This window comes from Letharia lupina, assembly GCF_014066315.1.
Source record: "Letharia lupina isolate WasteWater1 chromosome Unknown contig_3, whole genome shotgun sequence".
In the NCBI taxonomy this organism is placed as follows: Eukaryota; Fungi; Ascomycota; class Lecanoromycetes; order Lecanorales; family Parmeliaceae; genus Letharia; species Letharia lupina.
The window spans coordinates 1,659,348-1,684,788 of record NW_023502972.1 but is presented as its reverse complement, the minus strand read 5'-3'; the positions used below and the strand labels follow the sequence as shown (position 1 = coordinate 1,684,788).

Here is a 25,441-nt window from a genome sequence, read left to right as displayed (position 1 = left end):
AATTTGAAGACGTGTGGGGGACCGTTGAAGTTATAAGAAGATGGGTGCTGCAAGTGAGTTTCACCTTCTGCCGACAAGTGAAGGAGGAAATTGCTGCTAATTTTCAGCACTCTTCCAGGATCGTGGCATTGAAAGCGAGCATTTTCGTTGATATCGACATTACAAGGCTCCCAAAAATTCTACGCCGCGACGGTAGTACTGTCCCTTGCATTATTGACTGCTTAAAGGTCCAGACGACATTGCGCTTAGAAGAAAACTTAAAGCTGTGACGCGTTTCGCGTACTCTCGCTACCCGAACCCCTGTCAGCGAACTCTAGGCTTTGCTTGGCTCTTTATGTCCGAAACAATCGGATTTCTTGCTCTAACACAAATACAGTACCGACAACTTGTCAGTGTCCCGATGGCAAACAACAAGCACATTGCCCACGATCTCCTAACCCAAGCCCACCCTGCCCCACTCGCCGCCTCAATCTTTGTCGACAAGGTCCTTCACAAGCCACTCCACCTCCGCCCTACATCCCCAGACCACACATCTCAAGATGCTCGAGCCAAACGACGTATCCAACGCCTTCGAAAGAAAGAGAAATCGCAGCGACGCCAGAAGGTAAAGCCTTTATCTGCGAAAGAAAAGCGAGATTCTGGTATCTATGAGATTCCAGATACTGCGAAGAAGTATGAGATATATGTGCCGTTGCATAGGATGTGGCTGGGATACGTGTGGGAAATATTGGGTATGAATATGGATGAGAGGGCTTTTGTGACTGCGAACAGCGCCGGGAGTAAGCTCGCAAGTGCGGACTACCATGGAGCGGAGGTCACGGTTGTGAGGAGTAAATGTATGGGAATGGTGGGACTGGCTGGAATCGTGGTTAGGGATACGAAGTTCACGTTCCAGATCGTCACGAAAATGAATGAGCTCAAGAGTAAGAGTCCATCAACAGCCGAACGGGGGTTTTAGGACTGACGATGTTGACTGTCTTAGCCATACCCAAAAAGCATACGATCTTTGGGTTCGAGATCCCACAACCTGTATCCAACCAGAGCTTGGGCCAGGAAGCTGCCACGGCAGAAAGTAAAGCCGAATCGGCAAGTCTGGTGTTCGAATTGCATGGCTCACAATTCGAGAACAGGGCTCCAGACCGAGCAACCAAGAAGTTCAAGCAGAGGAACACGAATGATCTATGATAAGATTTTGCCAGCGCAGGCCTACTCTACAACGGCTTCCAACACTATGGTATATATCCAACCTTAGCTGACAGAAGCTCCAAACGTATATTATCGATCAGTCTCACGGTCGATGTCCCTCCGCCAAGACCAGTTTCCTCTCCTTCATGAGGCTCTTCGAGTGGGAGCATTTTGATAGCACCGCTCAATATGGCTCCGCGCTCCGAATCCACCTCTTCCAACTCGTCCAGGGTGTCAGGATCCGCGATCGAGATGTAGTCGATCTCGAATCTTGCACGCTTCTCTCTCGGCAAGGCGTACTGCTGTTTTTTCATGACGGACAGCTTGTCAATCGCCGCATTGTACAAGAACCGCCTCTTCCTAGCTCCTCTAGCGAAGACTTTTTGAACCTCTTTGAAAGAAGCTAAGAGCACCAATGCTACTTTGCGTCTCCGTTCTCCAAGATAAACGTTGCGAGAGCTCATAGCCAAACCATCCGGTTCACGGATTGTCGAGCCAACGCGAACCTCCGTATTGAGATGGAAATCCTGCACCATCCGCTTGACCACAAATGTCTGCTGAATGTCCTTTTGCCCAAAGTACACCCTTTCGGGCTGCACTATATTCAAAAGCTTCATGCAGACTGTTGCAACACCGCGGAAGAAGACCGGTCTCGAAGCACCTTCAAGTCTCGATGACAAAGGGGTGATGGTCACAAACGACCCTTGACCGTCGACCTCAGAGGTTGGAGGCGAGCACGGATACATCTCTTTTGTACTTGGCATGAATATAACACTCATGTGGCCTACTAGGCTGTCATTTTTAAACTCCTTTGCCAATGCCGCGAGCTTGACTTTATCAGCGTCCCAGGTCCGAGGGTACGAGCTGAGGTCCTCATTGACGCCGAATTGAGTAGGGTTGACATAGATTGAAACAAAGACCTGATCGTTTTCCCTCGCAGCTTGTCGTATCAAGGCCAGATGGCCTTGGTGAAGAGCGCCCATCGTTGGCACAAATCCCACTGTATTCCCTGCAAGGAGCGCTCTACGGCGCTTTTGACGGAGACTTGGTATTGAAATGACTCTTTCGAAGCCTGTAAGCTTACGAGGCTTGATGATGCTCAACCGTAGTCGCATAGTGAAGGCAGGAGAAGAACAGCGACTGCCGTGGCTGTGGCTTGTATTCACGCTCAACCAAAAGAATTGGAATCCAACAAGACTGTGGGAAGCAGGTCTTCCCAAGTCTCCCCCGAAGCAACGATTCGAGCGAACAACCTCATCGTGAGTCAAATTGGTCGCTGACAATAGGAATGAATGGGCGGTGTCGTGCGTGATAGAACCTTCAGCGTGGAATTGGGACGGCGGTATAGCGCTACTCTAGCGTCGTATTTTTCATCTCCCATAGGACCTCGATCCCCATCGTCACCGAAACCTCCATTGCATCCAAACTCTCCACTCTCCCCAGAATGCCACCACTCCCAGCGGCCCGCAGCACCCTGCTGCGCCTCTGTCCACGGCAACATGTCCAATCCACCATCACCCCCTCAATCCTCGCTGCCACCCAACAACGGCGCTGCAAAGCCGACATCGTCGAACGTCACTCGGGGGAATACGAACAAACACCGCGCTTCGAATCGCCGTTCAAAAACCGCGACGAGAATCCTACAACGAAGATACCGAGTTTTGCCAATTATATGAGCAAGAAGGGCGAGACGTCGAATAAGACGTTTCAATATTTTATGGTTGGAGGAATGGGGCTGTTGGCGGCGGCGGGGGCAAAGGCTACGGTGCAAGGTGAACATTCACGAAGGGTTTGGGGAGGTGTAGCATGATACTATGGGATGTGATGGGAAAGTGGGAGGACGCAATGGCTGACAATTGTGCTCGAATGCAGATTTCCTAGTCAACATGTCCGCCTCCGCCGACGTGCTCGCGCAAGCCAAGGTCGAGATCGACTTGGCCGCCATACCTGAGGGCAAGAACGTATGCTATTTCCTCTCCGCTCACCGCTGCGACGCGATAGTTATTGATCTCCTGCGAACAGGTAATCATCAAATGGCGCGGCAAGCCCGTCTTCATCCGCCACCGCACGGCCGACGAAATCAAAGAAGCCGAAGACACAAAGTGGGAATCGCTACGAGACCCGCAACCAGACTCCGACCGCGTCAAGAAGCCCGAATGGCTCATAATGCTGGGTACGCTTTCCCCCCCTCCTCCTCCCCCCTCCCCTGCTATCCTCACGATCGCAGAACCCAGCACGGCCAAGCTAACCTCCACCCTCCGTCCCACCAGGCGTATGCACGCACCTCGGCTGCGTCCCCATTGGCGAATCCGGCGACTTCGGCGGCTGGTTCTGCCCCTGCCACGGCTCGCACTACGACATCTCCGGGCGGGCGCGGAAGGGCCCCGCGCCGCTGAACCTGGCCGTGCCCGAGTACGACTTCTCGGAGGACGAGAAGGTGGTGATCGGATGAGCTGATCTCGGATGCGAGGTGGGAAGGAGGATGGAGTGCAGGAGAGGGATGGAATAGACTAGAAAAGAAAAAGAAAAGAAAAAGATACGGTTGAGCAGAGGGAGGTCTTCTAGGTTCGCCGCATTGTATCATAGAACTTAGCACAGCAATGGGAGTGTTTGCCTACGGGTGTGGAGACACGGATGCAACAGAGTGCCGTTCGTTGAACGTTCCGTTCTCAGGAACGGTTATGCTTAAACCTGTATCCGATTGTTTCTCCTCCGACATGAAACTCAAAGCCAACACAGATCCGATAGCTGGGGCGACATGCCCTCTCTGTATCAATTCAAACCTGGAAACAAGCCTTACATTCTCAGAACAAGGTTTTACGGCAGGAGATGATACAGGCGGGCCCAAAGTTTCCTTTTTATAAACATTATAAGTTATCTACGCCATACCCTCCTTGATTTAATATATCCAAAACGCCAATGACGTGCAATGCGGTATGCGATATGCCCTGTCATGATTCGTCAAAGAATAATTTCAAAAAACAAACAAGAACGTTTTTCGGCTCCTGATCAATTAGTTCTTCTTCGCCTCGGCCTCCTTCCTCTTCATCCTCATCGTCTTCCAGCGCATGAAATAGCACGCGAACGGGAACAACATTGTATTAATCGCACACCAAACGAACAAGACTCCGAGATTGAGCCCGATCCTCGAATGCAAATCGAACAAGGTGCTCCGCGACGCTTCGACGATGTTGTGCAACGGCCACGCGTAGCCCCAGTAGTACCACTTCGGCGCCAAGTCCAGGGAGTAGAAAGCGGTCGACACGTTGGAGATGACCCAGAAGATAAGCCACATCGCCGTCCACGGCTGCCCGATTGCCATTGCGACGTTCTCGCAAGCGAGGCCGAGGGCGATCATGCCGATGAAATTGATCATCCAGTAGACGACGAACGTGCCTTTACCGTAAGCGTCGGGGTTGTTGGCGACCATCGTAGTCGGAGCAGTGGGGTTATCAAAGGGAATTTGGAAGGCGAGAGAGATGAATGAGTAGGCTAGGGACATGAAGAAGTAAGCTAGGACTGTGCCGATCCAGCGGATGCAGATGAATTTCCAGAATTTGATGGTCGGGTGCCCTCCGGGTGTGACGAGCTTGGTGTAGATGGGCAGGAAGAAGGTGAAACTGAAGAAGGCGATGATGATGAGGTAGATGAGACCAATTGTGACTGCTGGGGTGGTGACGGGAGGGGTAAAGGGGCGGAGACTGAACATTGAGAAGCCGATTGCTGGGCTGAGTGCCTGCGGTGCCGCTTGTAGGTTTGTGATTGGGATGCTGGTGTTTTTGAGGACCATGCCCGTCCACATCTGGCCGAAGATGGAAGTGATTTCCGTCTGCAGACTCGTAAGGGACGGAAGGATGTAGTCATAAACGGTATCTTGATCTCGAGCTTCAACCCAGATGGTTTGACAGGCCCCCAGAGGTTCATAACTGGCATTGCCCTGCTGTACAGCTTGTTGGAGGAGCGCTGTAGCGTTTGCATTGATGACGATTGCTGCCCATGCCTTGAAGTCATACACAGCTTGCCGGACGTTCATTGGGTCGTTGTCGAAGAAGGCTGGATCCATGGTGATGAAACCCAAATGGCCCCCGGATTGTCCAGACGATATCATTTTTTCGGTGGTTTGGGTGATCAAGGGACCAACAAGAGGCGTGACTCCCGTATATGGTGCTTGAGTGCCGTCGAAATCCACAACATACACGTCGAGCGAGGACAAGTTTTGTTCCACGTTGAACAATACCGCCCAGTACATACTCATGACAAGGAGGATAAAAACACAGAGTATCAAAGCTGCCAAAGAGTCAGCGCGAAGTTTTCTAACGAGTGGGGCAATGCTCATTTACTGGTTCTTGCCCACAATCCCAGCAGCTGCAGTCTCAATTTTGCGAGTTCCGAATGCCAGAAACCAACCACGGGCGGTGAACCTCGCTCACCCCCCTTTTCTCCCCCATCTCTCTGCTTTTCGTCATGGAGAGAGGCATTGCTGTATCGCTGCTGTCCATGACCCTGTCCTTGATATCCTAGGGTATGATGTGAATCCGGCGAACTATCATGACGATCGCCATTCAAGGAGCGGTCCAGGTTGCGACAATGCTCACACTCCCTGCCAGCCATGTGGTTGAAGCAAACAGCAATGAGCTGATGAGGCTGATACGAAGGCTCTGGAGAAGAGGGATGATAATAGCTGGCTGATCTGCTGGAGTGACGTTTATTATTTGCCTGGATGAGAGGCAAGGCATCGCGAGCATCTTGGGCCCTTTGTGCGGAATAATGTTCGAGACGCCTATGACTTGTCGATTGCATCACTCTATCCGAAAGTTGGCGAACCATGCTAGTGCCGGATCTGGTCCCGGAGTTAGACCGGGTCGGATTTGGATAGTACGGGTATGACATCTTGTTGGCTGAGATGCGGAATGAGAGATGCCTTATACCCGCTTGCGAGTTGGGTATGCTCTGACAAAGTACTCTGTGCTTGAAATACACTCCAAATGCTGGAACAAATCAAGTAAAAAATCTTTCAAAGACGAGGTAAATTTCTGCTGGAAGTCCATGTTTAAGTAGCGAATCTCACATGAACGACTTCGGTCGCCGACGGGGAAAACGGCCACGACCAATGCAACCGGGCACCAATCATTCAACGCGCTTCATGAGCCATCCGTCTCTATTGCCAACAGTCAAGTCAGTTCTTGCTTCTAGGATTGCCGTGTGCTCTAGGCTGGCATGACACAACCGGCTCGATCCGGGCTCCCATCCCAAGACCGTTTCTATCAAGAATCAAACGCAGGACCTACAGGCGCGAAGACCGGGAGCAATACATCGGCACCGTCCAAGTTGTCATTGATGCGTGCAACGATTGGTTTGGCACGTGATAACAGCAGACCAGTAGAGTAGGTTTGCCCAGCGTGTAGTACCTCGGAAAGCTCAGCCTTTTTCTTCGCAACCCTGCTCTACAGGACATCCTTGGCTGGAAATCGAGAGCTTGGAGCCAGCATAGAGTACCACCATGGGCACACTGTCATCACTTAAAATGCAAATTCTTAAGTTGTACTCTATTGGCCCTAACTATTATTCACACTTCACTCCCTGCCCTGTCCTACAACCTGTCTCATGCATCGTTCGCCACGTAAATTGCAAGTTTGACCTTATATCATCCTGTTGCACCCATTATATGAAGTCTGCCGAGTATGAAAAGCCTCGGAACTCTTCTTGCATTGCTTGCGTCAAAACTGAAAGTTATTAGCTCAGATTCTGAACTCCACGGACATTGACAAACTTACCAGACTGGACCGGCGTAAGCACAGGCGTAACGCTTGTAAATTCGGAATCGAAGTTGCTGGTATCCGTAGGGTTCTTGATCTGTGGTTGGAAGGGAGGTGCAACTTTCTTGTCTCGGATATCGTCCCAATTTATGTTCCTGAAAAATGCATGGCTCATGATTTCTTGAGCATCAGTGGGACCAGACCCTAGCCGCAATTCTGGCTCGCGCATTAACAGCTTCTGTAAGACCGACACTGAGTCTCGTGGCATGTGAATTGGGTATAACGGTTCATCTGCCAGAATGGCATCGTAAATCTCATCTTCGTCTTCCCCTCGGAATGGGGACTGCTGCAGTAGCATTTGATAGATTAGGACCCCAAATGCCCACCAATCGACAGCCCGTCCGTACTTTTTGTCAAGTAGGATCTAGCGACAGGTTAGGATATTCCGTCGCTAACGATGGGAAATTGACTCACCTCTGGTGCCATGAACTCTGGTGTCCCACAGAAAGTGCTTGTGCTTGACCCATACCACATCTCTTCTTTGCAGAGACCGTAATCACCAACCTTGATGTGACCATCCAAAGCCAACATTATGTTGTCGAGTTTAAGGTCGCGGTAGATGACTCCGTTTTCGTGAAAATATTTTAGAGCTAGGCAGACCTCAGCCGCATAGAACCTGGAGGTGTCAGTATTGATGATTAGATTAGAGGGATCATTTCACTGACTGTGCGCGTTTGCTCCCAAACTGCCCACGTTGGATGTGCAACATAAGGTCTCCACCGCTGATGTATTCCATAACGAAATATACCCGAGTTTCCGTCTGGAAGCACGCATGAAGATTTAGCAAGAACGGATGGCGTTCCTTGTTTGCAACCAAGAACACCCTCTTCTCTGACTTCGTGCTCTCTACTTCATCATTCTCGATGATGAACTCTTTCTTAAGGACCTTGATGGCGTAAAGCTTCTTTGTAGCTTTTGTTTCTGCCAGCATAACCTTACCAAAGTTACCCTTCCCGAGCACAGCAAGGAAATTGAAGTGCTCAAGCCCAATGCGCCTTCCCATACCCTGTTGAGGGGCGGCTTCGCTTGCAGGTAGCGCCTTGACGACTTGCTGGTTTTGTTGCTGTGTTCTGGTTGGCTCTTGGAAAATGGGCTGCTGTTGTGGAGGCTGGACGACAGAGGCAGGAGGCGCTTGCGAAGGGTAACCACCGTAGCCTGCATAGTCTTTCGGATTATAGGTGGCTTGCGGAGGTTGTTGTGGCCCTTCATCCATAGATGGATAGCCTGCACCGGGCATGCCAGAAAGTGAGCTGAAGTCAGTGGTTGTATTCGATCTGGGCGATGACAGTCTCTTGTTGTTGTTGACACCCATGACCTTAGAAGCGGCAATGGCCGCTTGGGACGAAGCAGTGCGGGGAGGCTGCTGAGGTCGACGTTGCTGTGGCAGGCCCTCGCCACTATATGTTGCATTCTTGGCAGCATTCTGAGCTGCGCTCGATGGTCCTCCATACTGTGGAGCTGGAGGAGGCTGGCTATACAGCTGCTCTTCCTGACCGTGTGACCTTCGGGGGTCGGTAGCCGGCGTGCTGAGCTGTTCTGTTACTGGCGCTGGTCTAAAAGACGGTTGAGGGGCAGGACTTGGGCGTCCAGCGCTTGGCCTCAAGGTCCTTTCGCTCAGATTTGTGGGTTTGGAAGGTCGCTGTCCTTGCAAATTCTTGGTTTCTCGCGAAAGTACTAGGATCTGGTTGGCTACTTCCATTGACATGCCGCAGAAGTCAGGCACAAGGTGAGCGCATTGTGCATGGCAGCTGAGAGCGCATTCTGTGCAAAGATCAGTTCTATATAAGATAAAGAGCTGCAGTGGAATCGACTCACCAGAGCATTTCTTGTTTTTGCGACCAAGTGGCAGGATGTAGCCACAATGGCAGCACCAATTGGCCCCCATGTTGGAAAAGTTCTCGAATCTGTGTGGGATACGATGGTTGAGCTTCTCTTCATCCGGGTCGGTTTCCGCATTAGATTTGCTGATACATTTGGTGACCACCTTGGAGTAGCACTTCTTGTGGCACGTATATTTGCAATCCTCGCATTGCATACCGGCGGAGTATTTTAGAAACTCCCCGCAAAGGGCACAACGCATGATATTGTAGAACTGCTGGAGCACAAATTTATGGCCATAAAGCTCATAGACTTCTTCTTTGCGCTGGCGAATGGCGCCTTTACGGTTGAGACCAATGTCGAAGGGTCTTCGGTCTTTCAGTTGTTTAGCTGCCACATATCAGTATCTCTGCCTGAACCATAGATTAGAGGTTATCAGGGCTCACTGAAGCTCAAAGTCAATTGAATCCTTCCCACGGGCTCCAGAGCAAACCATGCGTCGACATCTCCAGGATTTGAAGGAGGCTGGGCTGCGTTGTAGGAAGCCTGTGCCGATGAGCCTCTTGAATCCCGCTGTTCACGGCCCTGTGATTGTTGCAACGATGAGTACGCAGAATCTTGTCGGTTTTGCATCCCTTGATTGTCCATCCTGTCTGCTGTTGCCCAACCACCGCCCAAGTCCGCTTCAATCTTTTTACGTCTCATCTCTTCCGCAATATCAGATATCCGAATCCACAGCATGGCTATAGGTGTCGGGTGACTTCCGGATTTGTCGTACACAGTCAATTCGATTTCGTTGGCCTTGTCAATGTCGATCTGGTGAACCTCGTCGGTCCACTTGTCGATCCTCGTACTCTTCGTTCTCGCTTTGACCGTATCTTCAACCTTCAACACGACAAACGTCTCTGGGCTCCGAGCAAGCCTCCCAATGGCGACATGGTCTACATCCTTGACGGCATGTACGGTCATGGAGAGGAGACCTGTCAAGGGCTTCCGCATGTTTGGGGAATTCAAGCTGTCATCTATGTATGTTGTCAGGTGCTCACGATCCAACCCTCACAGAGGAGGACCTACCATCTGGCGCATCGTTGGTGCTTTCCATGTCTACGTGCAGGTCCTCGTACCTCTTTAAAGCCTGTTTCAGGAGCTGGATCTTCTGGTTGCTCTCTATTCGTCGGGCCTCTGCATCGGCTTTGCTCTTCCTGTCCCCCTCATCTTGGTAGAGCCTGACCATCTTTTCCACGCCATCCTTGTATTGTTTTTCAACGCTCAGTTTGAACTCTAGCTGGGAGAGCATAAGCTGTATTCGGGGTCCTAGATAAGCAGTGTCGTATTTAATTAGGTCTGCACAGGCTCGTTAGTCCACGGCATTGATATATTGAAACACCTTCCGCCCACCAAGTTTTGTATAGTTCGGTCTCGTTTTGGGTGTTGTAGACCCCGGACCAGGAGGACCGAATGGGGCTCGTGGAGGCATCATGCCGTGGCCTCCGCTCATGTCGTTCATGTATCCTCCATTACCCGGATCTCCGTAGTCACCAGAATCTTGACCAAAACGTGCTCCTCCATCCCTAGGTGCAGGTGTTGGTCCGACTGGCCTTTGTGCGTTCCGCGCTCCTCTTTGCTGAGGTGATAAGCCCCCATGTGCTGGAGGTTGAGGTCCACCACTGCTTCCCGACCCCATTGCCTCCATCCTTCGCATCTGTAGTTCTCTCATTCTTTCTTCAAGATAGTCTATCCCCTTTCGTGACTCTCTTATTTGGGAATCCAAGCTCTGCTGCACTTGTGGATTTGAGGATTGGCGCATGTTGTTTGCGGCGTTGATAAGGACCTTCTCCCTCTCAATCTTTCGGTATACCTGATTGATGAGGTCATCGTCATTCATCTTGACTGCTTCCTCGCCTCACAGGCGGAGAGGATAGATTGAAAGCAAGCGGTCGTTGAGGGTGTAGCCTGGAAGATCCTGCTGATGCTCGAACCAGACCGAATAAAGGAACTCTTGGTATGAATGGCCTTGGAAGGAAGTCTGTAGACAAGGAATCGCGATTTGACTCTTGTGATTCTTCTCTGTTCGGAGTACACCTCAAAGAGTCTTTGTCATAGTCTCGGAGTGAAGGCTCAGATGCTGTGGAGTGGCGCGCTATTGCCCCACGCAAGTCGCCAGGAAAATGTCAGCCAGCTCTTGGATGTAAGCACAGCAAATCTCCAAGAAGCTTCACGGAGCAGGTGAGTAGTGGTACAATTCGTGAAAGGTATCGCAATTGCGATGTTTCATGATCGGCACTGAGGCTGTGAGGCAACCCGCGGTGGGGAAGCGAGAATCGCAGAACAACACAAAATGTTCTGTTTCTACAAAAGATGGCTGTAGACTGAAAATCTCTAATATAGTTGTTACTAGAAGCACTTTACATGAGCCATTAATTATCTGCATACCAGGTCACTGTCTGGTCTGTCAGTTTGTTTATTAAGTGTGATAGGCTGTAGACTGAGGTGGAACTGTTTGCCAGACTGAACAAAGCAGTAAATACTGACTGTCATAGCTCTCTTCATCCCTTCTTTGGTATCATTACATTAAAATACAGACATAGCATCCGTGCGGGATCATGCCCGCCCCGTGGGCCCGTGTATAAGAATTCAGCCCTTCTGCCCGCAAGTGCGCTGGATCTCTTCCTCACATTCATGACAACGCCTCGCTGATATCTATAGCACACATAACGACGAAAAGATTTGACTTTTGGCGCAAAGCCATCCAATGTGACTAGGTAAGTCGGTGGCATCCTAAAACGGAGGCTGGCTCTGCAAGATCGACTGAAGTAGATGGCTGAGAACTACTGGGAGACGTCCCGAGTATTGTCGATTATTAAAAGTGGTTGAAATTCTGCCCTCCTGGGTGGTGTTGAGGTGCGACGTAGTAGTTCTGATAAGGATGGATCGGCTGGCCAAAGTCTGCCCTGGCATACATAGGATTTGGTATACCACTTGGTATCGACTTTGGCGGTGGTGCAGGAGGTAATGATGTTGTAGATGCCTGCTGCTGGAATCCATAGTTCAGTGGCTGCTGGAGACTGTCCTGGCCGCTCCAACCCCATTTTTTGATCAGTCCTTCAATCACGAAATTGATGCCCCAGCCGGTTTCTTTATGTATCTTGTTGACAATCGTAAGAACCTCTTCTTGCTCGGGCCGAGAGATCAGGCATTCACCAGCGTGATGAATGGAACGGAGTGCTACACTTGCAACACCCCTGATGGCCGTTAGCAGGATGCCGAGGAGAAGGTCTACCTGGTGGGAATGGTACCTATCCTTGACATGGGCTATTATGCCGCAAAGCGTCTGGGCGTTCTGCATTTGCATTTCCTGCATATCTTGTACTTCTTGTTGGCTTACAGATATCATGGGATTTGTTTGTGCCAGGCAGATGAGCGCTGTGTGATAGAACATTCGAGCAATGACAGTGGCTCGTTTAATCAACCTATACCGTCAGTCCGTACCCAGAAGTCATTTCAGTATATCAATTCTTACCAGACTTCAGGAAACAATGACTTCGAGGTTTGCTGAAACGGGTGCGAACGACCCAGCGGTTGCATTGTGCGAGGAACACTATTATCCCAAGCATCACACCAATCTTTCAATATCTTCCACTCTTCGTATCGGTTCTGGATCCGCATATGGTCCTGTGGTGGGTCCGAGGAGCGAGGTGTCATCAGCGCGCGGAAATTTGCTACCTTACCCAATATCCACAATATCCGGTATGTCCAGATTTCTTCGCGTCCAGGACCTGTAGGCCCGGAGAAATCCATGTCAAGACCCCAGTCGTTCGGATTCCATGCTACCTGCCAATTGAAATGAAGACAGCTGAGTAACTCCATGCCCACATTTAGCCAAAAGCACGCGGCTCCGACTCCGACCGAGGTAGCATTCCAGCCGCACTCTTTGATCAGGGCACGAGCGCCAGCAATATGATTCATCCTTTGAAGGGGTTTCTCGCACATGATCTCGTAAACATTCAGGATCACAGCCGTCGTTGCGCAGATGACAGTGTCTCGGTATGGATTTTGCAATTGCCGGAGCAGCAATCTGGTTGCGGAGTCGTAGTAATGCAGAGCCTTGTCTTCCTGATATGCTGGGTTCACCAGGACTAGATGCCGAGCTCCGCAAGCAAGGAAAGCGTTCAACAACATCGGTTCGCTCAAGGAATCGAAGGGCAAAAGTCGGGAGAACTAGACAGTCAGTCAGTTTGTTCCTCGGCGCGCCAAAGTAGATCCACTTACATGCTTGTAAGGATCCATGCTATCCATCCATATCCCAACTTCTTCAACGAAGACTTGCATGAACAGCAGCTCCTCCGGATCAGTCAAAACTTCTCGCGTTTCGCTTGGCGGAGTCAACGTCTGCTTGGTATTGTTGTATGAGGATACAGAGGTGGCACCAATGGTATGACTGGAAAAGGTCGAGTCCGAATTGGTCGAGCCATGTCTTTGATGCTGATCTCGACCCTGATCTGGCATTGGCTGCATCGACGCTGCATATGCCTCCACTCCACCCGGCTGGATTTGCTGGGAAGGTAATTGCTGATGGGCAAGTACAGGAGCTTGTATCATGGGATCGGCGAAATCGAACGTCGATTCCTCCTTGGGTACCACGTCCCCTTCAGCCTCTATCTCTATTGCGGCATAGCGACTGAGACCCCCTCGATATTCTGAAGCAATTTCTCGCGACTCGTCTTGAAATATCACGTCCCAGTCTTCCGTCGGAGGAGTGATTGGCGGATTCCTGATGGTGGTATCGATGAAGTTCAAACGAACTCCTCGTTTGCATTCTCGGTTCGATTTTTTGCAATTTTGGCAGTCAGGAACACCTTCATCGCATTTGAGGTGTCGTTCTCTGCAAGTCAAACAGCCGGTCCGTACCCTTTTCGGCTTGGCTGCGGCGGCGGCGGCGGCGGCGGCTGCAACATCTGCGGGCACTGTTGATGGGCCAGTCTTGCTTGCCATTGGATCGTATTGGGTGCTATGGCCTCGGGCCTGAGCAGCCCTGGCTGCGCAAGCCAAGAGGGGGTCACTTCAGCAGGGTTCACAGTCTTGACGCGATCCTCGGGAGCGATGTGATTGCGGATTCGTCTCCAAAGGCGTACAGGAATGACGGAAAAGCTTAGCAGCAAGCAGACTTTGTGATTCGAAGAACAATTTTGTCGAGGTATGGCAGGAACAATGGAACGGTCCAGAAGAAAAGGCCTTCAGAAGAAGGGATGAGAAGTATGGGCGTCCTGGCGCGAGGTCGTTGCCGATGGTTTTCTCTGATATTGTTACCGTCCGAATTATGGTCACAGAATGTGAATCGTAATGATTGTCGTTGCCCATTCACTCCGCGTGTGGGCCCAGCATGCAACGCGACATGGGAAGTCTCCTTTCAGTCGCAATTGATGTATGAGAGGGGGTCAACGGTGAGGTTGGTTGAAGAATGGAGGATCGAGGGTACCAGTGGTGGAGTGAGTTGCAACAGGGAAGGGGAAGGGGAGGTCTTAGCGAAGATCGCCTTTGCTTAAAATTTTGGCTTGCGGACTCGTCCCGAACTTCCAGTTGAGAAGAGCGATGAGGATCTGGGCCTGGTAGGGGGGGCACCCTTTTGACAGGGGCTTAGGGGCTTTGATGGGTTGATGGCGCAGCGTTGGGATGCGACCGGGCGGTTGTTTCTTCCTTTGAATTTTCGGCTTTGGAGGGATCCTGGTGCTCCGTTTGGTCAACTCTTTTGCTGTCGATTTGAACCAGACACGAGGCAAAGCTTAAAATTGAATTTTGGAGCAGGGTTCTTCCCACGGTCCCACCATCAATTCCTGTCTTGCTAAAAGTAGGTACTTTATAATTCCGAACCAATGACACCGGACTCCAAAGACTTCACTTAAATACGTGGAGAAAGATGGAGAAGAGGAAGAAGAGAAAAGAAAGATGCTGGATGGAAGATGAACGTTCTGCTGCCCCTCGGCCTTACTCTGGAGTAAATACATTCGCCGAGGAGGTCGGTAAAGACGTCAGCGGCGGTTCTAGACTTTTAGACTTTCTTTCCGGCATTGAACCTGGTCCAGCAGATTGATTGGCAGGGCAGAAATCAACATTGTACTTAGGTACTACTGCTGCACCGTATCTCTCTCTCTCTCGGCTTTCCTTTGTCCTACCGGTAACTACAATAAATAATATTAAAAGTACCTACCTATAATTTCTGAATGTTGACACATTTACCTGATTAGTATCAAACCTCAATGTTGTCCCGGCCACCAAACATAAGCCACCCCCCGCCATTCGTTAAACGTCTAGCAATAAGTAGGATCTTCGCAATGCCGCTCCGAGGCATGCCAACATACTACTGCCAAAATCCCTTTACTCTGCCGAGGTCAAAGGTCAAGTCCGTTTTTGTAGCATCAAAATCATACCCTCCAATCTTCTGCTTCCGCCTCCGCAGTTGCTGTAAATTTTCTCTTCCGCTTCAATTTTCTCGACCGGTACTTGTACTTTGGGGGCCAAGCCCTACAAAAACACGTTTCTTCGCTGCGCAAAGACCAATCTCTTCTCCCGCTTTACCTACCTTGGCCCACCAACTGCCAAAGTTCATGGGTGCCGAACCGCACAACCCCCCAGACTGTAGCTCTTTGGCTTTTGGGATTTCAGTCAAAACATCAAGCAGTCCCCCCCTTCCGGAGGCAGACTTATCGCTCTGCCGCTCTCTTCTTCCATGATATATATCGACGCTTCCTGCATTAGGCACCCCTTCTTTCTCTAGCAGCCTATCTTTCCCCTACCCATCATGACCACAGAGCTGCTTCCTCCCGCACAGCCAGCTTTCATTCTTCGAGGCCACTCTGCTCAGATCCACGCCCTACACTTCACACAGGGCAACACCAGACTCCTAACAGCCGACGCCGAGGGTTGGGTCGTGTCGTGGAACCTGTCTTTCAAGAGACCGGTGGCCGTATGGAAGGCTCACGACAACGCCATCTTGGGCGTAGGATCCTGGGGCTCAGATCGGATCATCACGTGCGTACATGATCCAGGATGGGTGATCCCGTGCGCCGGCTAACTCGAAAGGCTACAGTCATGGCAGAGATCACAAGCTACTCGTATGGCAGCTCGGTCTGGCAGACGAGCTCGCCATGGACAAAACACTTCCCGTTGATGCCGCCCTCACCTCGAGGAAGCAGCCGTGGCTGTTGCACGCGCTCCCGGTCAACACGTTGAACTTTTGTGCTTTTGCAATGTGTCATGACGGCATGCCGCAAGTCCTCTCTTCTGTCAAGGCCTTGCAAGACAAGGACGTTCCATGCCCGATTCTGATCGCTGTGCCAAACACTGTGGATTCCGGTGGCGTACGCAGACCGTCCGTGACCGACATCCGCTATTCATACTGATTTTATGTACAGATTGACATATACCAGCTCCCTTCCGAGCACCGCGCTGCCGGTATAAACGCAGACCGATTCGTCACAACCGGTGGGCCGAACAAAACCCCCAAAAGCTCCCATCACTGATATCACCAGGCATGGTCATGGCCCTGAACATCCTAGCAGAGTCCACCCGGATCCAAGTAGCCGCCGGCTACGAAAGCGGCCACACAATGGTCTTCGTGCAAAACGACCCAGGCGCCCCCTTTCAAAAACTCTACTCCGCAAACCCTCACACCCAACCAGGTCAGCCCCCCCCCCACCCCCCCCCCCCCAAAAAACCCCCCCATCTAACCCCCCCCCAGTCCTCTCCCTAACCATCGCCCCGTCCAAAGACCACTACCTCACCTCCGCCGCCGACGCCACCCTCGCCAAGCACCCTTTACCCCTGGGCCACAACATCTGGAACACCGAACCGAAACCCCTCAAGGTGGTGCAGACCCAGCACTCGGGCCAGCAGGGGCTGCGGTACCGCTCCGACGGCCGGGTCTTCGCCACCGCGGGCTGGGACGCGCACACGAGGGTGTACTCGGGCCGGACGATGAAGGAGCTCGCGGTGCTGAAGTGGCACCGGGTGGGCTGCTACGCGACGGCTTTCGCGGCCGTGGAGCCGGCCGCCGATCGTGACGGTGCGGGGGATGGGAGGGACGGGGATGGGGATGGGCAGGCGATGAAGGCGCAGGGATCGGTGGTGAGCACTGTGCAGCGGCGGCGGGATCAGAAAGCGCAGGGCACGCATTGGCTCGTGGCGGGCGCCAAGGATGGGAAAGTGTCGCTGTGGGATATCTATTGAAGCCTGCGGACAACGCTGGGGGTGGGTAATCAGCCGATGTTAAATTCGCTGGCACCGGCCATATGCTCCTTCATCTTCGAGCGCATTTTCTTCGCCGCGTCCCGCCCATCGTTAGGGGCCAGGTCCGAGTCTTCCTTCCCCGGCCTCTTTTCTCCCACCGAACCGTCACCGCCGGCACCACCACCATCACCGGGCCGCCTCTTCTCCCGTTTCGCCGGGTGTCCACCTCCGACGGTGTTCCCTCGACCCATATTGCCCGGCCTCTCCCTCAGTGCGAACGCCTTGGCTAGGTGTCCCAAATGCAACCCCTTCACATCGAACATGCCCCTCTCCTTGGCAACATGCGTGGCATACGCCCTAACATGGCTCACGTACGCCTTCCGCGCCATCTCCCCCGCTCGCTTATCCTCAATGACCCAGCGCTCGAGCTCAAGCTGCCAGTCTGTCGCTTCATCGTCCCATTTCCCTCCATTGGTGGCGGTACCGTCCAGTTTGTTTTTGGCGCTTGCAGTCTGTTTTCCAAATCCCTTGCGCAGGACGTCTTCCGCTCCCTCTCCCTTGATGGCACTTTCACCTGCACCCTCCTTCAGTACTTCCACATAGCCTTCTTCCGGCCCGGGCATCAAGAAACAACACGCTCTACCCTCTTTGCCAGCCCTTGCGGTTCGCCCCACACGATGCAGATGGTCGTCTGCAGAAAAGGGCGGGTCGTATTCGATTACCAGGTCGATGTTCGGCAGGTCAAGACCACGGGAGGCAACATCTGTGCAGAGGAGGATACAGGGATTAGACGAACGCGTGAACGATTGGAGGGTGGCTGTTCGTAGAGGTTGGGCTAGAGAGCCATGGAGTTCATAGAGCGTTAGACCCGGGTTTGAAGGTGAAGCCAAGCTGAACGCGGGCGCAACCGTGGGAAATTCTGGCTTCTCACTTTTTCGACTTGTTTCTGGCATCTCCGCTGGGGTCGAAGCATCCTGAGTCCCGGGTGTTTTGCGTGTTTTGTTACTCCTGGTGTTTTGATCAGAGGACGTGGTTTCTCTTGGCGGTTGGGCCTCTTTTCGTGAGAAGGCTTGGAAATGGAAATCCACACTGTCGGCGCAGGATAGAAAGACTATCGCTTTCATTACTGAACCTTTCCTTGCAAAAGTCCGCTTGAGTAGCGCGGCGAGTGTTACAAGGCGTTGCTTAGGAGGTACCACGATATAGGACTGCTTCAGCTGCGCTGGCGCTAGAAAAGCCGTCTGTTTGTCCTCTTGCTTACTGCCCGTAGCGCTCTCTGAGTCGGTGGACAGTCCAGGATCAGCTTTGATATGCACCGCATCTTTCAAGCTTATCTCCCCCAGTTTTTGCACTCCCATCTTCATTGTTGCGCTACACATAACGGTGGTCCTCTTTTCCGGCAGTCCCTCCACCCTTTTTCTCAATCTCCATTCCCCCCTTTTCTCGTCTTTCCGCTTCTCCAATTTTTGGACAATGCCTTTGATATCCTCCTCGAACCCTAATTCCATGAGTCGATCTCCCTCGTCCAGCACTAGCCACCGCACATTTCCTACATCCAGGACCTCTGTGTTGTCCAAATGATCCATCAGTCTACCAGGAGTCGCGACAAGTATGTTGAGACCTTTTCGTAATCGCGCCTTTTCGTGATTCTTGACGGCCCCCCCTGTGACAGTGCCAGCGACAAGCCAGGGCATGGGACGCAGGAGGCGGGTGAGCACGGCTGAGATCTGGTGCGTGAGTTCACGGGTTGGGGCGAGGATGAGGGCGAAGAGACCGGATGTGCGGTTGATCTTCTTCTCATCTTTCCTTTCCTTCTCCGCTGGGTCTGTGTCTCCGGTCGGGGTGAAGGGCGCCACACTGGACAGGGCCATTATCCGCTGCAATATTGGGAGAAGGTACGCCAGCGTCTTCCCAGATCCAGTCTCAGCTTGTATAAAGGCATCGCTATCTTCACGGAGTAGCTGCGTTATGGTTGCTTTCTGAATTGCGGTTGGGGCGGTGAGATTGAGATTTTGGATTAGATGGGTGGAGAGGAACGGGGAGAGGCCGAGAGAGGTAAAAGTGGAGAGGCTGGCATCGAGAGGAGCGTTGGAGGGTAACGGAGCTGGAGCTTCTTCCGCTTGTTTTGCCTTCGATGCTGATGATTTGGTGGCAGGGTTGTAGGTGAAGAGGGAGGAGACAACTTCATGCGATTTCGACTTGGCATGATTGTTCCTAGATTGAGCAGACTGCGCACCACTGACCTTCTGTCTCTTGGCAGACCTTGGATTATCCTCTTCTAGACTAGGTTCCCTGGTCTTTGTAGGGACCGCGACGGTATTGCTTCCTGTAAGTGTCCCGTTCGTTTGATTCTTCTCCCGTCGGCGCTGTGAGCTTTTCTTTGCTTGCAGTCTGTCTCTCCAGCGGCCGCCTTTGAAAACGGCTTTTGTTCCTAATGAGTCTTCTCCTATGAAGAAGTTCATCAACATGCCATCTTCGGCCATTTTGTTGGTAGGAGCTTGGCCCAGCTCGTGCAAGTGTAAGTCCTCCCTTCGAGCCCCTCCAGAATAAGATTGAACCTCGGACCAGTTGAAGAAAGTTTTCCCGATGATTAAGCGCTAGTGCGTTTATCGGATGTCCCTGCTGCCGAGCTTATTAATTCAACTGCCGGCATCAAACCTCGAGCTCTCTAATGCTTTTAAGAAGCGGTCAGTTCCCAATCCCGACTTTTCATGTTGCGTTCTTTGCCTCGCACAACCAATCGCTTGCCGAAACGACCTTCTCCAACCTTGTGTCCAACCACTCGTCAGCGATCTCACAGAACTATAATTATGGCAGGAGCATTGCCGCCTCTCAGTCCCACAGACAGAGACACTTACGCCAGAATGGGTACAACTATGGAGTGGTTCCATAACAACTTCAGAAATACTTGGAAGGTGCTCTACGGGGCTTGTTCAAGCGGGAAACGCCCTGCGAATATGAGCATAAGACAATTCCTGAACACCGGCTCAGAGTTCGCTCATCATCTCACCATGCATCATACCATTGGTATATCTATCTTATTAGGGCTCACAATGTTCTCCACCCACTAATCGCACTTGCAGAGGAGCAGCACATCTTTCCCGTACTTGCGCAGAAAATGCCAGCATTCAAGAAGGAGTTGGAACTCCTTACTCAGCACAAGCAGATACACAATGGCCTCGATAAGTTTGAAGCATACATTGACGATTGCAAAGCTGGGAAACGTGATATGCGAATGAACGAGCTCAAAGAAATCATGGATTCGTTCGGCACGGTTCTCTGGGCCCATCTGCAAGACGAAGTTGACCAGCTCTCCGTTGATAATATGAGGAAATATTGGTCTTTGGACGAAGTAAGAAGGTTACCGATGTGATCGAAACCACTCATCTCGGCTGCGGTACTCACGCGCTGGCCTAAGATAGTTTGGCGATACGGTAGGCGTCATGCCTGAGACGTTTGCTGTCAAGAGGAGAGAAAATAGAATTAGATTTGCGAGGGCTTCGATCTCCAATTTGTGTCCAGAGCAGCGACCAAGATCGCCATCACACCAAAGGCAGCACAGTAAAACAGCAGTGGAGCGGGCTTGAGCTATTGCGTCCCCCACAGGTAGCGAGAACATTGGCTCACCACGTTGTGGCTTCCCACTGGAGGTTCGAGGAGCAGTACCATACAGTATGCACTCCGTAGAGAAGAGGCACTAGGGGAAGGTTGGAAGCTCGCGTACGGATATCGCATACGGAAATTTGATTGCGCAGCACATAACTCGAAGCAATCGACTTGATTATCTACTTTTTACTTGGAAGTGTTCTGTACTAGTACTCGCACACTTCGCTGCAGAAAACGATGACCGTCGTCGTATTGAGAACAGCCGGTCAATGCTTTGCACGCCACATGACCGCCTTGCAAATATTCGCTTTCGAGGGCCCTGAGCCGAGCAAAAGTCCGCAGCCTGGAGAGTATTGGCTTTTCATGGCCACCAGCGAAGATGGCCAAGCGAGTCGATTTTCGTCTCCACCAACTAGTAGTGTTATAGCAGGTTGGCGGTACCTTTGCTATGCGAGCACTGATGCCAATCTTCTGCATCGAAAAACGTGAACGAACCGAAATTTGCAGTCTTACAGTCTGGCCTTTATCCGTTGAAATCTCACCCACTCTATCGCAGGCCAAGCGATTCCGCAATATGTGGCGGAAGAACGGTATGACACAATAGTCGCCGCGCTTGTCAGCCATACTTGGATTCGCTCTCAAGCAAGGAAAGGTCAGTCGACGCTGGTTTATTGGAAGCCTTTCGCATTCTTGGCACAAAATACGAACCGACTGGGACCGTGATGATGCAGAAAATACCAGCCAATGAAGAGCAAGTGAGTAAGGAAAGGGGTTTTCTAGAACGAGAAAAGAGAGCCTTGAACGAGAGTCTTGCATTGAGAAAAGAAACAGTCAACAAGGGGTTGGCAGACTAAGAGAAGACATCGTAAGGGATCATAACCAGGATCGAGTTACGCTGGAACGAGAATGGGAAACTTACAACGAGCACGTGAGGAGCATGACGGCGGATCCGGAGAAACGGTCGGCAGATATGGAGGAGGAAAAGTCAACTCTCCAGAGAGCTCTGCAAACTCCTCGAGCGCTTGAGAGAGACGTAGAAGAGATGAAGCTCGCTAAGATGGCGTTGAATATAGAGAGAGATGCGAACGCGAAGAACATCGTCTCTCAATTCCGCATCGAGCGCAATCAGATGGTGGAATTGCAGGCGAAGTTGGACACCAAGACCGCGGAGCTCCTACAGGAAGGCAAAGAAGCTACCGGAAAGAACAGTCCTGACGTATCGCACGGTGACCTATACGCCATCCTCTCCCATCACCGGCGCTCACAAGAACCGCAGGAGCTTGCATCAGTCGTTGAAGAGGGGGCAGAGGATGATGGCGAAGATCTTGCCGGGATGCTCAAGAGGTTACTGACAAGCCATGCACGAGCGGTCACCGAGGCGAGAATCGCAAAAGACCGCCAGAGGGTTCTTCAGCAAGCGAACAAAACCATAGCCAGCGGCTCGCTAATGCGGAGGCACAGAACTCAATTGACCGAGTAGTCGTTGCGTCTGCGCTCTTTAAAATGGAAGGTTGCGTCGATTCCGAAATCAGGCTGTTGAGGCTTTTCTTCTTGCAGCAAAAACTTCGTCATGGTTCAGGAAGCCAGAGGGAGTCGTCCGCTTCGAGGTAGCGTGGGTCTCAAGCCATGCTGGTACAAGCTCGCTGGTCTGCCGCTTCCATGTGACGCTATGGCCACGGAGTGTATGTGAGATGGGACGGAAATAAATGTGGAAGATGGTAGCGGAACAGTCTGAGACATGTAATGTACACGGTATCGTTCGTTCTACATATACTTCCCGTTCTAATTAAGACCGCGCTTCAAGACAACGCGTCCCGGCCCTCCCGCCGCACGTTGTGACAACCTTGACCCCTTTGCCTCTACAACATATGACAAGCCAAGATCTAACCGCGGCGAACCCTCCAGATCTTTCGCTCGCACTGCCAACATCCCAGTGTTCCGGGGGGGGGCGGAATCGCACACGGGGCTAAAAGTCTCGTCCGAAATACCACCGCTGGGCCCACAGTCTCCAGTGCAGAGACCATGGCAGGTGCAGTTGTCGAAATCCAGGCCCGGTTTTTGATCCTCGGGTCTTCCGAATTGATATAGCGTTTCGATCGGTTTGGGGGACTACGTCGTGGTGGTGGTGGTGGTGGTCATTGTCGAGGCCGATGAGAGTGGCTCAGGGCTACAGACGTCTTCCATCATCGCCGCCATCCTGTCGCTTAGCCACCACGAGGCCGCATCTGACGTTTTGCGGCCCTGCATTGATGTTGTCATATGCCACCACAGGGCCCCGTTGAACCGTCGGGTAGGAGGAAGCGAGTATGTCGATATCCGAAAAATTGTTTTTTATAGATCTCGCATTGTATTTGGCATCGGTCATATGTTGGCGGGCCAGTAGACCAGTCACCCCTGGCGCACCTGTCGTCATGATCAGATGAGTTCTGTTCTCTGCTCATTCTGAGAGGATGCTCATTGAAAGTTGTCTCGGAGATTGTTAATGGGCTGCATGATGATCCCTGGTCCGTTGCCATGATTGTAGTGCCATTGCCAACTCGTTTCTAAACCAATTCGCGGTGCTCTGATAACGCCAAGCGTTGCCCGCCAAATGCACAGCTCCTGTGACGACCACCCTGTTGTTCGTTCGCCCCAGTACTGTTGTATTTGAGGATAAGTGGTGACGGGTGTGCCATTGTCCCCATCTGCCATTGTCAACAGAGCATCAAGTTGCGTGACTCCATTGACGGCTTCTGTCACGCTTTTGATCATCTTGTCCGTCACGGCCTACGTAGCGCCTTCGAATCCCCGAGAGATGTTGATATAAGCCGTGCCTTGAAGTTTGTTGTCCTTGATATCCTTGCGGGTTTTCCGTAGCGCATCTACTGATGCAGGCCACCTTCTTGGATCAACTGAAGAGTACGCGGTGTGTGGGGTAGTCCTGACCGCACAATGTTGACCACCTTTGCAAGATCCGATGCTCTTTGACGCTATCTCGGTTGCAAATTCTATCGCATGCTCGTCGGAGGAGGTGCTTTCCTCAGGCTTCACATCTATACTGCCGTACGAGTCTGTGCTGGGAAATTCCTGGCTTTGTGTCACCAACATGGATGAGCTAAGCTAAGATTCGGAATCAACAGATCGTAGTAAAGACTTCAATGAAGTCGAAGTTGAAAAGAGCGAATCGATTAGATAAACGATCGTTCCAGTCCCTTGTCCGATGTTGTATGCATAGTCATCCAAGTTCGAAACGGGCTCCTGGGGTCCAGCCCGTTGACCATTGGCATGACCAATTTGTTGCAAAAAGATCGCTAAGCTTGGATCTTCATTTAACTGCAGAACAACACCCGTGGTGTAGAGGCGGTATTGCTCTTGCTTCTACGGAAGCTCTCCCCCCCCCCCACTTTGCCTGGCGTCCTTCATCAGCCTCGTCTAGCGAAGAGGCTCCACGCGCAGCCAAAGAGCTTTCCGTGTCATTTCCTCCCAAGTTTTGGAAGTAGAGCTCTGTGAATTCGGTGGGAGTTTGGGGGCTACAGGTTGCTTAAATTTACCCCGTGGTTGCTTCGGTTCTGTATCTGCTCATTGTTCAAATCTGCTAACCAAAACAAAATACCCATGTCCTCATCGACTGACACGTAGATAGTAGATGGGTCAGCGAGTTCATACAGGGAGCCATCGAAAGCGTCCTTGATTGCCGTGTATTTGGCACTATTCCGACAAAACGCAAAACTAGTAGGTACCGAACTCGCAGACGATGTGAAGGAACTAGAAGCGGTGGTGGCGGGCTGTGTCTTTGTAGTTGGTGTCGCTGAAGGTTCCGGGATTTCGCCCATCGACATCCACAGTCAGCTGATTCACTTGGATTTCGTCTTCGACGCCCTCTACAGTCTGAGCACTCGTCCCCGGCCGCGGGTTGGCACACAGAAAGGAGAAAAGACATCGAGAAAGCGATATATCCGGCGGCTCTGGGAGACGAGTGATGGTGATGGTGGTCCCTTTACGAATCTTGGGGTTAACTCCGGCAGGCGTGCAAGACAGACAAAGGCCCCAGCCTTCTTGGTTGCAATTGATGGCGCCGAAATTCGTCGGTAAAGATGTGGGGGCTGCTACGCTCTTGGTGCCGTTTAGAAGATTTTTCATCATGGCCAAGAACACAAATTGAGTCATCGTCAGTGTACCATTGATGACAGCTTCACCCGAGACGACGGTAGATAATCCCTGGAAAGCAGCTGACGTTAGGGTGGAAGACGCGTTATTTGTTGTGTGAGTAATAAAGGTAATACTGTTAGGCGTAGATGGAGTTGCCGAAGCTGTGGTAAGCTTGCTCCGCAGCTTTACCCAAACTTACAGTGGATGACATTCCAAAATTAGACGAGTTCGGAGCACCAAAGTGTGTAGTGACGGTGACGCTTTGGGACGTGAATGGAGTGGTCGAAGTTGTGGTACGCTTTGTCGCGGTTTTGCCTAAGATTATGGTAGATGATCCTCGGGAACCAGACGAGCTGGGAGAAGGAGTCTGTGGTTTCCTTCATTGCTGAACATGACCAACGCAAAGCCGCAGATCGTGAAGCTAGACTTCTTGGACTTACATCTGTAAAATTTCAGGAAGAGAAGGCGGTGGTGTTGGCGCTGGTGTTGGCGCTGGTACCGGAGTCGACGGTGGGCATGCCTGCCATTCTCTTACTATCGGATGGCACATTGTAAGTAACAAGGCATGGCCAATATGAAACTCAGTCGATCGCTAACCCCAGCCAGTAGAGGCTACCGCCTGTATTGTCTCTTGACTCCAAGCATCTATGGTAGAGATCACGGTC

General features: G+C 51.7%; 10 protein-coding genes across 10 annotated transcripts; 4 read left to right on the top strand and 6 right to left on the bottom strand.

Moving 5' to 3' along the window:
* Nucleotides 1-400: 400 nt before the first annotated feature.
* HO133_007354 (uncharacterized protein) lies at nt 401-1,185 on the top strand (the record flags this gene model as incomplete). The annotated part of the gene is made up of 2 exons (XM_037298245.1): nt 401-923; nt 983-1,185. 2 exons carry the CDS (start codon nt 401-403, stop codon nt 1,183-1,185), a joined length of 726 nt encoding a protein of 241 aa, XP_037156880.1.
* A 44-nt stretch (nt 1,186-1,229) lies between these two features.
* HO133_007353 (uncharacterized protein) lies at nt 1,230-2,300 on the bottom strand (the record flags this gene model as incomplete). The annotated part of the gene is made up of 1 exon (XM_037298244.1): nt 1,230-2,300. One exon carries the CDS (start codon nt 2,298-2,300, stop codon nt 1,230-1,232), a length of 1,071 nt encoding a protein of 356 aa, XP_037156879.1.
* A 329-nt stretch (nt 2,301-2,629) lies between these two features.
* HO133_007352 (uncharacterized protein) lies at nt 2,630-3,637 on the top strand (the record flags this gene model as incomplete). Its single annotated transcript, XM_037298243.1, has 4 exons — nt 2,630-2,957; nt 3,058-3,146; nt 3,208-3,358; nt 3,456-3,637. The coding sequence occupies 4 exons, from the start codon at nt 2,630-2,632 to the stop codon at nt 3,635-3,637; spliced, it is 750 nt and encodes a 249-aa protein (XP_037156878.1).
* A 561-nt stretch (nt 3,638-4,198) lies between these two features.
* On the bottom strand, nt 4,199-5,796 carry HO133_007351 (uncharacterized protein; the record flags this gene model as incomplete). The annotated part of the gene is made up of 2 exons (XM_037298242.1): nt 4,199-5,472; nt 5,526-5,796. 2 exons carry the CDS (start codon nt 5,794-5,796, stop codon nt 4,199-4,201), a joined length of 1,545 nt encoding a protein of 514 aa, XP_037156877.1.
* Nucleotides 5,797-6,846: 1,050 nt separating this feature from the next.
* HO133_007350 (uncharacterized protein) lies at nt 6,847-10,704 on the bottom strand (the record flags this gene model as incomplete). Its single annotated transcript, XM_037298241.1, has 8 exons — nt 6,847-6,908; nt 6,960-7,365; nt 7,416-7,617; nt 7,667-8,762; nt 8,817-9,209; nt 9,266-9,841; nt 9,894-10,163; nt 10,218-10,704. The coding sequence occupies 8 exons, from the start codon at nt 10,702-10,704 to the stop codon at nt 6,847-6,849; spliced, it is 3,492 nt and encodes a 1,163-aa protein (XP_037156876.1).
* A 975-nt stretch (nt 10,705-11,679) lies between these two features.
* Nucleotides 11,680-13,811, bottom strand: HO133_007349 (uncharacterized protein; the record flags this gene model as incomplete). Its single annotated transcript, XM_037298240.1, has 4 exons — nt 11,680-12,061; nt 12,116-12,289; nt 12,340-13,037; nt 13,089-13,811. The coding sequence occupies 4 exons, from the start codon at nt 13,809-13,811 to the stop codon at nt 11,680-11,682; spliced, it is 1,977 nt and encodes a 658-aa protein (XP_037156875.1).
* Nucleotides 13,812-15,615: 1,804 nt separating this feature from the next.
* Nucleotides 15,616-17,042, top strand: HO133_007348 (uncharacterized protein; the record flags this gene model as incomplete). Its single annotated transcript, XM_037298239.1, has 5 exons — nt 15,616-15,845; nt 15,904-16,174; nt 16,229-16,298; nt 16,346-16,495; nt 16,555-17,042. The coding sequence occupies 5 exons, from the start codon at nt 15,616-15,618 to the stop codon at nt 17,040-17,042; spliced, it is 1,209 nt and encodes a 402-aa protein (XP_037156874.1).
* Nucleotides 17,043-17,071: 29 nt separating this feature from the next.
* HO133_007347 (uncharacterized protein) lies at nt 17,072-19,525 on the bottom strand (the record flags this gene model as incomplete). The annotated part of the gene is made up of 1 exon (XM_037298238.1): nt 17,072-19,525. The coding sequence occupies one exon, from the start codon at nt 19,523-19,525 to the stop codon at nt 17,072-17,074; it is 2,454 nt and encodes an 817-aa protein (XP_037156873.1).
* Nucleotides 19,526-19,852: 327 nt separating this feature from the next.
* On the top strand, nt 19,853-22,128 carry HO133_007346 (uncharacterized protein; the record flags this gene model as incomplete). Its single annotated transcript, XM_037298237.1, has 4 exons — nt 19,853-20,069; nt 20,126-20,394; nt 21,205-21,238; nt 21,488-22,128. 4 exons carry the CDS (start codon nt 19,853-19,855, stop codon nt 22,126-22,128), a joined length of 1,161 nt encoding a protein of 386 aa, XP_037156872.1.
* Nucleotides 22,129-24,392: 2,264 nt separating this feature from the next.
* HO133_007345 (uncharacterized protein) lies at nt 24,393-25,326 on the bottom strand (the record flags this gene model as incomplete). Its single annotated transcript, XM_037298236.1, has 2 exons — nt 24,393-24,909; nt 25,217-25,326. 2 exons carry the CDS (start codon nt 25,324-25,326, stop codon nt 24,393-24,395), a joined length of 627 nt encoding a protein of 208 aa, XP_037156871.1.
* Nucleotides 25,327-25,441: the final 115 nt, after the last annotated feature.